Source organism: Drosophila hydei, unplaced genomic scaffold, assembly GCF_003285905.1.
Source record: "Drosophila hydei strain 15085-1641.00,03,60 unplaced genomic scaffold, DhydRS2 tig00000685-arrow-arrow-pilon, whole genome shotgun sequence".
In the NCBI taxonomy this organism is placed as follows: Eukaryota; Metazoa; Arthropoda; class Insecta; order Diptera; family Drosophilidae; genus Drosophila; species Drosophila hydei.
In genome coordinates, this window is record NW_022045788.1 from 1 (window position 1) to 15,671 (window position 15,671).

A 15,671-nucleotide genomic window follows, 5' to 3' on the forward strand; every position below is an offset into this window, starting at 1 on the left:
TGTGTGTGTGTGTCAGTGTGTGTGTGTGTGTGTGTCAGTGTGTGTGTGTGTGTGTGTCAGTGTGTGTGTGTGTGTGTGTGTCAGTGTGTGTGTGTGTGTGTGTCAGTGTGTGTGTGTGTGTGTGTGTCAGTGTGTGTGTGTGTGTCAGTGTGTGTGTGTGTGTGTGTGTCAGTGTGTGTGTGTGTCAGTGTGTGTGTGTGTGTCAGTGTGTGTGTCAGTGTGTGTGTCAGTGTGTGTGTCAGTGTGTGTGTGTGTGTGTCAGTGTGTGTGAAAAATTCACATTTGTCTAATCCTCCTACTCTCATTATTAGCTTCTACAAGTTTTTCAATAAGCATAAATTTCACTTTCAATTGTTTACACAGAGCATATGCGACAAAGCAAATATTTAAACGCAAGTGGAGTCATGCAAATTGAGTGTGTGTGTGTGTGTGTGTGTGTGTCAGTGTGTGTCAGTGTGTGTGTGTGTCAGTGTGTGTCAGTGTGTGTGTGTGTCAGTGTGTGTGTGTGTCAGTGTGTGTGTGTGTCAGTGTGTGTGTGTGTCAGTGTGTGTGTGTGTCAGTGTGTGTGTGTGTCAGTGTGTGTGTGTGTCAGTGTGTGTGTGTGTCAGTGTGTGGCAGTGTGTGTGTGTGTCAGTGTGTGTGAAAAATTCACATTTGTCTAATCCTACTCTCATTATTAGCTTCTACAAGTTTTTCAGTACCAAGTAGACATGTCTCACATTAATTATTACTTTATACTCCATACATCACCAATAATTTGATATATATGTAAGTAGTATTTACTTGTTAATCCACTAATATCTTTTCAGGAACTTCAAGATTTTATAGATGATGCTAAAGTAGTATTGAAATTAGAACTAAAAAGAGATGATTTTGATGGCTTGGTAAAAATCCTTTCGGTATTAAACCAAATAAATGAAAAGCAGTTTACTTTCGATAATATGTTTGACCCTTTAAGAGAAATTGTAAATTTACTTAAAAAATATGGATACGAGTTTAGGGATACTGAGCTCTTACAACTTAATGAGCTTCCTGATGCATGGCAAAAAATTAAACGACAAGCTGCGGTAACAAAACAGCTTATTGCACCCATACAAAGCTATCAAGTGGATCAAATTGAAAAGCGCATTTTGCTCTGCAACAATATGGCAAATACTTATCGAAAAAAATTTATGCAAAAGAAATTTTTTTCTGTTCCTTGCCCTAATTGCTATGAGCTTATTGATGAAACAGACTTAGAGATCGTTGAATTAGAACAACGGCAACAGACTTTGACGGAATCATCTGTTCTTTTCGAGCTGCAAGGGCCAGATCCTGCAAAAATTGAACTTTGTCGAAATGATTTAAAGCTTGCTAAAATAATGTGGGATTTTTCTATTTCAATAGAATCTACTATAAATGATTGGAAAAAAACACCGTGGAAAAAAATTGATATTGAAGGAATGGACCAAGAATGTAAAAAGTTTGGTAGAGAGTTAAGAGGATTAGACCCAAGTATGCGTACGTGGGAACCATTTATATTTATGGAAGCATCTTTAAAAAATTTAATGACATCACTGCGTGCAGTCACGGAACTTCAAAATCCGGCAATAAGGGACAGGCATTGGGTTGAACTTATGCAGACTACTCAGGTAAAATTCAGCATGGATGATTCAACGACTCTAAAGTATCTTATTGATCTAAATCTACATGAATATGAAGAAGAAGTTAAAAATATTGTTGATAAGTCTGTAAAAGAAATGAACATGGAAAAACAACTTCGAGATATAGCAGCTGCTTGGGCTGGTATGGAATTTGGCATAGAAATTCATGAACGTACAGGTATTAAATTATTAAAAGCCTCAGAAGAAATGATTGAAACGCTCGAAGATCATCAAGCTCAAATACAAAATATGATCTCCTCGAAATATGTAACTTTTTTCCTTCATGAAGTTTCTACTTGGCAACTGAAACTATCAAATGCTGACCAGATTATTGGTTCTTGGTTTGAAGTCCAACGAAAGTGGCAATATCTAGAGAGTATTTTTATTGGCTCTGAGGACATACGGTCACAGCTTCCTGAGGATTCAAAGCGTTTTGATTTTATTGATAAAGAGTTTAGAGCACTTTTGGCCCAAATGAACTCGGATCGAAATGTTGTACGCTCTACAAATCGTTCTGGTAGTAAACTTAACGAGCATTTGGAAACGTTACTTAAAATGCTTCTACTATGTGAAAAAGCCCTAAACGATTATTTGGAGACTAAACGATTATGTTATCCTCGTTTCTATTTTGTTTCCTCAGCTGATTTGTTGGATATTTTGTCGAATGGTAATAGCCCAGCAATGGTATCGCGCCATTTGACTAAATTATATGATTCAGTTGGTAAACTCAATCTCATAGCTGGCACTAGACAAGCAGGTGGGATGGTGGCTAAAGAACTCGAAGAATATGTCCCATTTCTTCAAAATTGTGATTGCAGTGGTAAAGTAGAAGTTTGGCTTAATCGAGTGACCGACAAAATGAGGGAGACGCTCCGTGATCAGCTAAGACGTTCGTTAACTCAATATGATCATAAGCCTCGTCACGTTTGGATATTTGAATGGCCAGCGCAACCAGCATTAGTTGGTACTCAAATAATGTGGACAGCTGAAACTAATGATGCATTTGCTAAAGTACAGCTGCGGTACGAAAATGCTCTTAAGGACTATAATAGAAAACAAGTGAATCAACTAAATAACCTAATTATACTTCTATTGGGAGATCTTACAGCTGCAGAGCGTCAGAAAGTTATGACTGTTTGTACCATAGACGTTCATAGTCGTGACGTTGTGGCTAATATTATAACAAAAAAAATTGAGGTACAGACAGCATTTCAGTGGCAAAGCCAATTGCGCCACCGATGGGATAGTAAAATTGACGATTGCTTTGCGAACATATGTGATGCCCAATTTCGTTATGATTACGAGTATCTTGGTAACACTCCTCGTCTTGTAATCACTCCACTTACTGACCGTTGCTATATAACGCTAACTCAATCTTTACATCTTGTAATGGGCGGCGCTCCTGCTGGTCCCGCTGGTACAGGAAAAACCGAAACAACTAAAGATTTAGGACGTGCTTTAGGTATGATGGTATACGTTTTTAATTGCTCCGAGCAAATGGACTATCAATCAATTGGTAATATACATAAAGGTCTTGCCCAAACAGGAGCTTGGGGTTGCTTTGATGAGTTTAATCGCATATCAGTTGAAGTATTATCCGTCGTTGCTGTTCAAGTCAAATGTATGCAAGACGCAATAAAAGCGAAAAAAACAACTTTTAGTTTTCTAGGTGAATACATTGCCCTACGAGCGACGGTAGGTGTATTTATAACCATGAATCCGGGATACGCTGGCCGTGCTGAGCTGCCGGAAAACCTCAAAGCCCTTTATCGCCCCTGTGCAATGGTGGTACCTGACTTTGCCCTTATTAGTGAAATTATGTTGGTCGCGGAGGGATTTCAGGAAGCACGTTTGCTAGCAAGAAAATTTATTACGCTGTACACACTATGCAAAGAATTACTCTCGAAGCAAGATCATTATGATTGGGGGTTACGCGCTATTAAATCAGTTCTTGTAGTTGCTGGAGCTCTAAGGGTAAATAATTAACAATTTTAAAATTTACTTAATTAATTTTTAAATAATCAGCTATGATTTTAATTTTGCCTTCGTGCTAAAACGATTAATAGATCACGAATTAAATACACGTAACCAGTAGACAAAATAGACAGAGGGAGTCCTGACAAGCCACGTTAAGTATTTATATTCTTAACCAGTACAAACGTACTAATCGTGCTCCGCTAATTAGCGGGGTCAATCAACCGACCCTATATGTACTGGTTCACTGGCTGAGTAAAAGTCGCGCTCTTTGCATAACAATTGGAACATATACTAGTTATATTCTATTATGATAAAGTGTATAAGAAATAAACTAATTTTATTAACCAAAATGTTGTTCATATATAGATAACAGTATTTTTATGTCCACGAGTTACCCTTAACCCCGATCGATCTGCGTTTTTTAATATTTTCCATAGCTTGTATCGAGCGTTAAAAAATAAATAAAAACCGACATTACGACATTAAGATTCGAATTAATATTACCTACGCAACGCACATAAAACTCTACCCCTTCATAGTAAAAAAAAATAACTTCCACTCGACGGCTGACACTCCCACTGCACACTGCCTGTGCGAGAACTTGCAAATCTCAACGAAAGTACCAGCTGTTAATTTAAAAACAATTCAATCTCAATTTAAATTATTCGCTTGGCTCTGTATCCAATTGAACTTAATATAATGAATATAGGGAAATTTGGAGCCTGTAAACAAAATATAATTAAAATCAATTGTTTAAACTATAAATAAGACTAACTGCAAAATGTGGAGGCTACAGGTTTTAAGCCGTACGATATACAATTTATGAACTGCATTTCTATCAAATTTTTATTCGATAACAATTAACTTGATAATCTAATGTTCAAAGGTGTATCGCTCAAGTGTCCCATAGTTTTAGTAAACCAATGGACTCTACTCTGCCCTTCTCTCCCAAACTGCATTCTTAGCATCACCAAGCAGGTAACTAGCGCTATGGAGAACTCAGATACTACATTCCAAATACCTGCTTTGAGAGCAGTATCTGCGTTTCTTGAGCTTTTTTGGCGTACAAGTTCTACATTCACTTAGCATGAAATGTATGTATAAATATGTATACGTAAACAAATTAATCCATCCTGATGAAGATTAGGTTGGGTTAATTTCTTCCAATCGATGGCCTTGTGTGACATGAAGCCTCCTTTCCAGAATGTTAGCTGCTTGCTAAGCTGTTGTGTTCTTCTAACTTAAAGAATTGATGCAATTCGTTACTGCATTGGCCAGTATCTGCCGTCAGCTGTTTTTGTGGATCCCTGGACAGTTAAATTTTTTCGTCTCATTGCACATTTAACCCCTCTTGGAACACACTGTTTCGTCGATTTCTTATTTTCTCTCTCAACTCTTTACTCGAACACTGAATGAATCGTCCGATTGTTTTTAACAATTTCGAGCAAACCAATTTTTTTATGTACAAGAACATGACGAATCATTCAGTATATACACTCCTGAAGCTGGTGTCCCGCAAGGAAGTGTTTTGGGTCCAGTTTTGTATACAATATTCACGGCTGACCTACCTACAAAAAACGCTGTTGAGATAGCAACATATGCTGACGATGCCGTAATCATTGCTACGAACGCTGACCCACAAGTTGCATCCAACCTACTCCAAGAACTTGGTCTGACTGAAGTATAGATTCAAAAGTGGAGAATAATAGTGAAGACACAAAAGTCAGTGCAAGTTACACTAAACGGTCATGCTATACCTGTTAGTGAATCGGTAAAATACCTAGGTATTCATATTGATCGGGGCTAACTTGGAAGCAGCACATAAAATCGAAACAAGAGCAACTCAAGGCGAAAACCAGGAAAATGTATTTGCTGTACTGAAGACAGTATGGACCTACGCATTGCAGTTATTGGATACTGCTAGTAATTCTAATATCGAAATTATACATACATGTGCGAATGATTACATGTGCTCCCTAGTATGTGACTAATTATAATATCCATTGTTAAATGAAGAAATACAACTATATGCAATCATTTATCTGTTATTCTATTCTATTCTGTCATTCTCTAGGTTTTGCTGTTGATATTTTATTTTATGGTGTTTTTCATTAGGTCCAGATGCTGTTAGATCCATGTATTAAATTACCTTTGAATAGGGATGCAACCGGCCACCTTTAATCGCCTTTACGGAATTTATTTAGTTTTTTGCTCTTCCAGTGTCAATTAAAATTTTTAATGATCTTTCACCCAGTTGTCTTTGAATGACCGGCAGCTATGAACAACCTCTAAAAAGTTTAACGAATCATTTATCGGTTGTTATTCTTTTCTATTCTGTCGTTCTCTAGGTTTTGCTGTTGATATTTTATTTTATGGTGTTGTTTTTTAGGTCCAGCATCGTTCCTACCTATATTAACAGATGCGGTTAGATCCATGCATTAAATTACCTTTGAATAGGGACCGGCCGCTAGGAACAACCCCTAAAAAGTTTAACGAATCATTTTGGCCCTCAGCGTCCTTTTCAGCTTAGGATATCTCAGCCGTCTCCTGATACTTTTTGTCTTACTTAATCTTGTGGCTAATATTGACAACCCTTTGTCGCTCTGGTCGAAAATACGTTTAGAGTTGTCAATAATTGGTAGTATATCGAGTGATCATCGATCTTGCGAATTGTGGCAATATCGAATTATTAAAATACAGTCCCTGCTAAAAATCAGCGAAAAATTGACATTGTCGAAATAATGGTACCGTAGCTTTTTGGACCAAGGCCCATATTTTATCACGACGTCTTCAAAGTCTGGGTTAACAAACTCAATATCAAAATATAGATTTCCAACAATAAGCACTTTATAAAAACCATGTGGAATAGGAGTCACGCTGGAAATCAGCTACCACTGCTATGGCTAAATTTCGATATCCACTGGCGTCTCTGAACTGACAGGCGTTCAGATGAATTTTGTTTTTTTTTTTCAGTTAGAATATCAATGCTCACTAAGGCCGGGGAAACCTGAACAGAACTCTTTTCAATTTCAAAAATTTTTTAGAATTAAAAAAAATTAAAAGTTAACAATGTTTTTATATTATATTATTATATTTAATTACTTATACTAATATCATTGATGTTATTTGTGCAGCGTGATGATCGTATGAGACCTGAGGATCAAGTACTTATGCGAGCATTAAGAGATTTTAATATTCCAAAAATTGTAACTGACGATCTTCCTGTTTTCATGGGCCTTATTGGTGATTTGTTTCCGGCATTAGACGTACCTCGAAAGCGGAATTTGGAATTCGAGACTGTAATTAAACGGTCAGCAATCGACTTAAAATTACAACCAGAGGATGGCTTTATTTTAAAAATTGTTCAACTAGAAGAATTGTTTGCAGTGCGCCATTCAGTATTTATTATAGGTTTTGCTGGAACTGGAAAGTCAGAGGTGTGGAAAACACTTAATAAAACTTATCATAACCAAAAACGGAAGCCGCATTACAATGATCTCAATCCAAAGGCGGTAACAAATGATGAATTATTTGGGATTGTTAATCCAGCAACTCGCGAATGGAAAGACGGCCTATTCTCTATTTTAATGCGTGATCAAGCTAATTTGGGCGGAACTGGTCCAAAGTGGATTGTGCTTGATGGTGACATTGATCCTATGTGGATTGAAAGCCTAAACACTGTAATGGATGATAACAAGGTTTTAACTTTAGCCAGCAATGAACGAATTGCGCTTACTAAAGAAATGCGCTTACTTTTCGAGATAGCATCCCTACGTACTGCAACACCAGCAACAGTCTCTCGAGCAGGAATACTTTACATAAATCCGCAGGATTTAGGATGGACCCCTTTCATACAGTCCTGGTTAGGTACGCGAACTAACGCAAGTGAAGTAGCTACACTTAATGTACTTTTTGATAAATATGTGCCGCCATTACTAGAACTTTTTCGGGGACGGCTAAAGAGCATCACTCCTATTTCAGATATTGCCCGGTTGCAAATGACGTGCTTCTTATTAGATAGTACATTGACTCCACAGAATGTGCCTCATGACTGTCCCAAAGATTGGTACGAGATTTATTTTGTTTTTAGTGTTATTTGGGGTTTTGGATCCTCCCTTTTTCAAGACCAGATTATAGATTGGCGTAATGAGTTTAGTAAATGGTTTCAGAATGAATATAGAGCTGTCAAATTTCCACCATCAGGAAATATATTTTCATACTATATACATAATGAAAGCAAAAAATTTTTACCTTGGACTAATCTTGTACCGGACTTTGAACTTGATCCTGATCTTCCCCTCCAATCAAATTTGGTTAATTCTGCAGAGACAACTCGGCTTCGCTTTTTTATGGATACTCTTATTGAAGAAGATCATCCTCTAATGCTTATTGGGCCTTCTGGATCTGGCAAGACAATATTAATGAATGCTAAGTTAACTACTTTACCGACAGAAAAATTTGCAGTAACTAATGTACCGTTTAATTTTTACACAACATCGGAAATGCTGCAGCGCATATTAGAAAAACCGCTAGAAAAAAAAGCTGGTCGCAATTATGGTCCAATAGGTAACAAAAAAATGATTTATTTTGTGGATGATATGAATATGCCGGAAGTGGATAAGTATTTTACCGTTCAACCGCATACACTGATCAGGCAATTTATGGATTATCACCATTGGTATGATCGAACTAAAATGACTTTGAAAGATATACATAAATGCAATGTAGTTTCGTGCATGAATCCTTCAGCAGGATCTTTTACAATCAATCCAAGATTACAAAGGCACTTTTGCTCCTTTGCAGTAAAGTATGTTCATTATTTTACACTTCTAGTTCAACTAAATAATTTGTTGCAAAAATTTCTTTTACAGTCAGCCAAGTCAGGAGGCTTTATTTCATATTCTTAATTCAATACTCTCTCAGCATTTGGAAAACCCACAACATAAGTTTGATAAAAACATTATTAAGGAATGTACAGCTCTTGTCAATACAGCCATTGCCCTACATCTAAAAGTGGTCAGTTCCTTTCTTCCCACAGCATTGAAATTTCATTACAATTTTAATTTACGTGACCTAGCCAATATATTTACGGTAAGTAACAGAATATTTATTATATTGTTAAAAAATAAATGTAATATATCTAGGGTGTTCTCTATGCTAATAATGAAACATGCCCCAATTTCAATCTTTTAATTCGTTTATGGGCTCACGAATGTTTTCGAGTATATGGCGATAAACTTGTGGATCAAACTGATATAGGGAACTTTAAAAAGGTAATTACCGATGTAGTGCGAAAAGGAATAGAAGGCATTAGTGAGGATATTATATATGCACAGCCCCACATATTTTGCCATTTTGCAAAAGGTCTATCAGATATTAAATATATGCCTATATTAAACTGGGATCGCTTAAAATCATTGTTAGAAGAAGCTCAGATGCGTTATAATGACTATGTAGGAGCGATGAATTTGGTGCTTTTCGATGATGCCATGTCACATGTTTGTCGGATAAGTAGAATTTTAGAATCTTCAAGAGGATATGCTCTTTTAATTGGAGTTGGCGGTTCAGGGAAACAATCGCTTACTCGTTTAGCGGCATTTATTTCCTCTCTAGACGTCTTTCAGATTCAACTAACAAAAGATTACAGCGTCAATGATTTAAAAACAAATATTGCTGTATTATATTCAAAGGCGGGAGTCAAAAGCACAGCGTGCTGTTTTTTAATGACTGATTCCGAGGTTGCGCGTGAACAGTTTTTAGTTCTTGTTAATGATCTTTTGGCGTCTGGGGATATACATGAACTTTTTCCCGATGACGAAATGGAAAACGTTATAGGGGCTGTACGTAACGAAGTAAAGCAACTTGGAATTATTGACAGTCGCGAAAATTGCTGGAAGTATTTTATTGAGAAGGTTCGCAGTCTTCTGAAAGTGGTTCTGTGCTTTTCGCCTGTTGGTGCAACGCTTCGTGTACGGTCAAGAAAATTTCCTGCCCTTGTTAACTGCACTACAATAGATTGGTTTCATGAGTGGCCACAGCAAGCACTTGAGTCTGTATCAATGCGATTTTTATCAGAGATTACTGTGCTGCCAATAGAATTAGCACCGCCTGTTTCGAAATTCATGGCTTACGTGCATAAGACTGTTAACGATATTTCTGAGCTGTACTTAGCCAGTGCAAAACGATACAACTATACCACACCCAAATCTTTTCTTGAGCTGATTTCTCTTTATTCGAAACTATTATATGAAAAAGTCAATGCTAATTTGGATCGTCGAAATCGATTAGAAAATGGTTTAATTAAACTTGCTAGTTGCACTAATGAAGTAGATGCTCTCCAGGATGTTCTTAAAGTACAAGAAGTCGAATTAAAAGTGAAAAATCAGGAGGCAGATAATCTTATAATAGTGGTCAGCACAGAAAATGAAAAAGTATCGAAAGAACGCGCTTATGCCACTAAAGAGGAAAAAAATGTGCGTCAGATTGAAGAAGATGTGGGAGCTAAGGCCAAACTGTGCGAAGAAGATTTTCGTAAGGCTCAACCGGCACTTCTCGCTGCTCAGGAAGCCCTTAATACTCTCAATAAAAATAACTTAACTGAGCTTAAGTCATTTGGATCACCCCCAGATGCTGTAGTGGGTGTATGTAGTGCTGTTTTGGTACTTTTTTCTCCTAATGGAAAAATACCTAAGGACCGTAGTTGGAAAGCGTCTCGTGGTATGATGGGCAATGTTGACAAATTTCTCGATAATTTAATTAATTATGATAAAAAGCACATACACCCAGATGTAATAAAGGCATTACAGCCATATGTTCTAGACCCTGAATTCAATCCAGAAAAAATTATATCAAAATCATCTGCAGCTGCCGGTTTGTGTTCATGGGTAATTAATATTAACCGGTTTTATGATGTGTATCTCGTGGTTGAACCTAAGGAACGAGCTCTTGTTGAAGCTGAGAAGGAACTAAATGATGCAAGAGATAAACTTACGGCATTGAATCAGCGACTTAATGAACTCGAACAGGAGTTAAATATCCTACAAATTTCATTCGATGAGGCAATGGCAAAAAAACAAAAGTGTCAAGATGAAGCAGATAAAACTGCTTTTACCATCGATATAGCTAACCGATTAATAGGTGGACTAGCTACGGAGAAAGTTCGATGGATAGATTCCGTGAAAAAGTAAGAAATATCTTTAAATATATGTGAAATAAATTTTTATTTAAAATATTTTTTCTTAATATAGCATAACATTGGGCATTAGACAACTACCTGGAGATATATTACTTATATCATGTTTTATATCTTATGTTGGCTGCTTTACTCGTGTTTATAGAACAGAATTGCAACAAAAGATGTGGATGCCGACCTTTCAAAATATGCAGGTAAATAACACATTTACACACCGTTACACATACATTGACTAATTTCAAAGCACATCAGTAAGTTGCATTAGATAAGAGAGAAAAAGAATTAAATATTTAAATTGATGATGATAAGATTGTTGATGAACAATAATTTAAATTTATTAAAGGATAATACCTTTACTTTTATTAAATTTTTTATATTAAGAAGTGTATTGATAATTAATCTCGCACACCAAAAGAATTTAAATGCTCAACCCCTTTTTCATGTGCCATTGTCCGTTCTGAGAACTAATTATGATCTGCATCGTCTCAATATCCGTTATTAGCAATCCCTTGGAAGCAAAGAACAATTTTTTCCTAACCATTTATAGCTTATTCAAATGTCTCTATTTCAGAGACATTAATTTTGGTAAAAAGTTTAATTCAAATTCAAGTGTATTTAAATTTAATCAATAATAAGCATTCTTAACGAAGCATAGGTCCACTGGGAAGTTAGCCAGCTTGCCACAAGAAGACATAACATGATAATCGTAATATGTTGCGAGAGCAGCGTTATCAGTTTCCAACTATCACTTTGTAGCTTTGTTGTCTTAATTAGTTTTGTACGAGACCTTTATACATTAAGTATTACATGACGCAATATGTTTCGAGGCCAACCCGCCAACTAACACTGCGTTTATTAAATTAGTTTTGTGCGAGACCGTTATACATAAATAGTTTCCTAACCTAATCATCAGAGAAGGGAAACAACGACAGTTCCTCAACAGCGGATTAAAGTCGTTGTACCAGTTGCCTCCAGATATACGTCATACAGATACCATTTTTCATTAAAACACAATTTAAAAAATGAATTTGAAAAGGATTAAGGATTTTTCATTGTAGCAATTCGCACAATCGGTTATAACCCCGTATTTTCTAAGCTATGTCCAAGGAAATCAAAAACTTTCTATTAATCGAAATTATTGCCGTTTTGGTGAAAAAAGGCGGGTAGTACATTTCGAAGAATTACCGATGACATTCTGCGAGAACAAATGGCATGCTACTTTTACATCGATGGCACAAAAATAAAAGTATTGCAAATTTCTCCCATTGACAATGGTAATTCAGTGAATAATAAAATAAGCGAATGATGAGCTGTCACAACTAAATATTTTTGTCCATCAATAGGTTTTTATTCTAAATTAAATATTTATATACTTTTTTTATTAAATATCTTTATTTAGCCCCCAATACCTTCGACAGAGGGAATTGATCCATTTGAAATGATCTGTGATGATGCACAAATTGCTGAATGGAACAATCAAGGACTACCAAGTGACCGTATGTCCGCGGAAAATGCCGCCATTTTAGTTCAATCTCAGCGATATCCGCTTATGATTGATCCTCAACTGTGAGTATGAAATTGTCACACAAAATGTAAACTAATCTTATCTTTAGCCAGGGCATAAAGTGGGTTAAGTCCAAATATGGACCATCTCTCGTTGTATTGCGGCTTACCCAAAGAGGCTACCTTGACTTGGTTGAAAAAGCGGTTAGCAATGGAAACGTTCTCTTGATTGAAAACATTGGAGAGAATGTCGACGCTGTTCTTAATCCATTACTGGGTCGCATGCTTATTAAGAAGGGAACAATATTAAAAATTGGGGACCGTGAAATTGACTTTAATCCGAATTTTCGTTTGATTTTGCATACAAAGTTAGCCAACCCACATTATAAACCTGAAATGCAAGCACAAACTACACTAATAAATTTTACAGTAACTCGTGACGGATTAGAAGATCAACTATTAGCTGAAGTAGTCAAAGTTGAGAGACCTGACTTAGAATCTATGAGAACTCGCCTAACACAACAACAAAATCATTTTAAAATTACATTAAAACTTTTGGAAGATGATCTTTTGGCCCGATTGTCCTCAGCTGGTGATAATGTTCTTGAAGATATAACCTTGGTAATGAATCTAGAAAAAACAAAAAAAACGGCAGATGAAATTGAAATAAAGGTTGCTGAAGCAAAGATTACAGGTGTTCAAATTGACACCGCCAGAGAAGCATACAGACCTGCTGCCGAGCGAGCTTCTATTATATATTTTATACTTAATGACTTATTTAAAATAAATCCAATCTATCAGTTTTCCTTAAAAGCATTCACAGTAGTATTTAATAATGCAATGATTAACTCTGCTCCTGCTGAAAAACTTAAGGATCGTGTTGATAATTTAATGGAATCAATTACATATAGCTGCTACATTTACACATCTCGAGGACTTTTTGAGCAAGACAAACTAATATTTCTTACCCAAATGTGTTTACAAATCTTGGTTAATATGGGTGAAGTGGAGCCAACTGAACTTGATTTTCTTCTGCGATTTCCTTATATGGCCAATCAAACTTCAAATTTTTCTTGGCTTAGTCATACTGGATGGGGGGGAATACGTGCTTTAAATAACTTGCCAGCTTTTAAAGGACTTGAAAAAGATATTGAAGGATCTCACAAACGCTGGATGAAATTTATTGATTCGGAGTGCCCAGAAAATGAAAAATTACCTGGTGAATGGAAAACAAAATCGGCAATTCAGAGGTTGTGCATAATGCGTTGTATACGTCCAGACCGGATGTCATACGCCATGAAAGGCTTCATTGATGAGAAATTAGGTTCAAAGTATATTGATGCACGCTCTATAGAATTCTCTAAAACCTTTAAAGAGTCAAGCCCTGAAACTCATATTTTCTTTGTTCTATCGCCTGGTGTTGACCCGCTAAAAGATGTTGAAAAAATTGGAAAAGTCTTGGGTTACAGCTTTGATCATGAGAACTTTCATAGTGTGTCATTAGGTCAAGGGCAAGAAATTATTGCTGAAAAAGCTATTGAAACAGCTTCTCAACAAGGTCATTGGGTCATTCTACAGAATATTCACCTTGTTGCACGCTGGCTGTCTAGCCTTGAAAAGAAAATAGAAGCATCCCTTATCAACGTGAATCCGAAATATAGACTTTTTTTGAGTGCTGAACCTGCAGCTGATCCAATGAATCATATTCTACCACAAGGCATTCTTGAGTCTGCAATTAAAATTACCAATGAACCACCAACAGGAATGATGGCCAATATACATAAAGCTTTAGATAACTTTACCGATGAAACTCTAGAGATGTGCTCTAAGGAAACCGAATTTAAAGCTATTCTTTTTTCACTGTGTTATTTTCATGCCGTCGTAGCAGAACGTCGTAAATTTGGACCACAGGGATGGAATCGTTCGTATCCGTTTAATGTGGGCGATCTTACAATTTCAGTGTATGTTCTTTTTAATTATTTGGAAGCTAACACTCGAGTTCCGTGGGAAGATCTACGTTATTTGTTTGGTGAGATCATGTATGGTGGACATATTACAGATGATTGGGACCGTCGATTGTGCCGCACCTACCTTGAGGAATTTATGCAGCCAGAGCTTATCGATGGGGATCTAGAGTTCTGCCCGGGTTTTCCAGCTCCAGGAATTCTAAAATACGCTGGATATCATTTGTATATCGATGAAAATTTGCCATCAGAAAGCCCTGCTCTTTATGGGTTAAATTTAAACGCAGAAATTGGATTTCTTACGACAGTATCAGAGCGACTTTTCCGAATAGTATTTGAATTACAACCTCGTATGTCTAGCGGTTCAGGCGGAAGTGGTGAGTCTGTCTCACAAGAGGATATTATTAAAGGAGTTATTGAAGACTTACTAGATAAAGTTCCCACGCCATTTAATATTGTTGAGCTTATGGGGCGTGTAGAGGATCGTAATCCATACATTATAGTTGCTTTTCAAGAATGTGAACGGATGAATATTCTTATGTCGGAACTTAGACGATCACTTAACGAATTAGACTTGGGCCTTAAAGGGGAACTAACAATATCATCCATTATGGAAGATCTTATGTTATGTCTCTATATGGATCAAGTACCAGAGCAGTGGACCAAGCTCGCCTATCCAAGCCTGTTAGGTCTTCAATCTTGGTTTGGAGACCTCATGCAGCGTCTTCGAGAATTAGAAAGTTGGGTTTCTGACTTTAAATTGCCATCATCTATTTGGTTAGCTGGTTTCTTCAATCCACAGTCTTTACTAACTGCAATTATGCAGCAAACAGCACGAAAAAATGAATGGCCACTTGATCGAATGTGTCTTAACTGTGATGTTACAAAAAAATTTAAGGAGGAATTCACGTAAGCATTAAAATCTAATGGTCTGATCATAGAAATTAATTTAAAACATGAATTAGTTCTGCACCTAGAGAAGGAGCTTATGTCAATGGATTGTTTATGGAAGGCGCTAGGTGGGACATGAAAATGAGCACAATAACAGATGCCCTAAACAAAGAATTATTTCCTTCTATGCCCGTTATTTACATTAAAGCTGTTACACAGGATAAACAGGATACAAAGAATGTTTATGAATGCCCAGTATATAAAATACGGTAAGTGCAACACTATATGATTGTTTAAACTTTTTTATTTGTTAATTATTTTTAATTTCTTAAATATTATTATTACTTTATTGGTTATAAACGGAAATCAATCTTTTACTTTAGAACATCAGTATCCGAACAAATATCTGTTCTTATCTTTAAAACCAAAACTTTTTTATCGAACCGTAAGTATGAGCTAGAGAGCTAGGCTCTTGAATACCACGCGAGTTATCAATTAGAA

At 36.4% G+C, this 15,671-nt stretch overlaps 1 protein-coding gene across 1 annotated transcript; it reads left to right on the forward strand.

Annotated features, from left to right (window-relative positions):
* Positions 1–809: 809 nt before the first annotated feature.
* LOC111600798 (dynein beta chain, ciliary) lies at positions 810–15,443 on the forward strand (the record flags this gene model as incomplete). The annotated part of the gene is given in 8 exon segments (XM_030224332.1): positions 810–3,617; positions 6,755–8,427; positions 8,492–8,711; positions 8,765–10,803; positions 10,868–11,006; positions 12,212–12,378; positions 12,426–15,188; positions 15,245–15,443. Coding segments are annotated over 8 exon segments (10,008 nt in total), but the record flags the coding sequence as incomplete, so codon positions are not given.
* Positions 15,444–15,671: the final 228 nt, after the last annotated feature.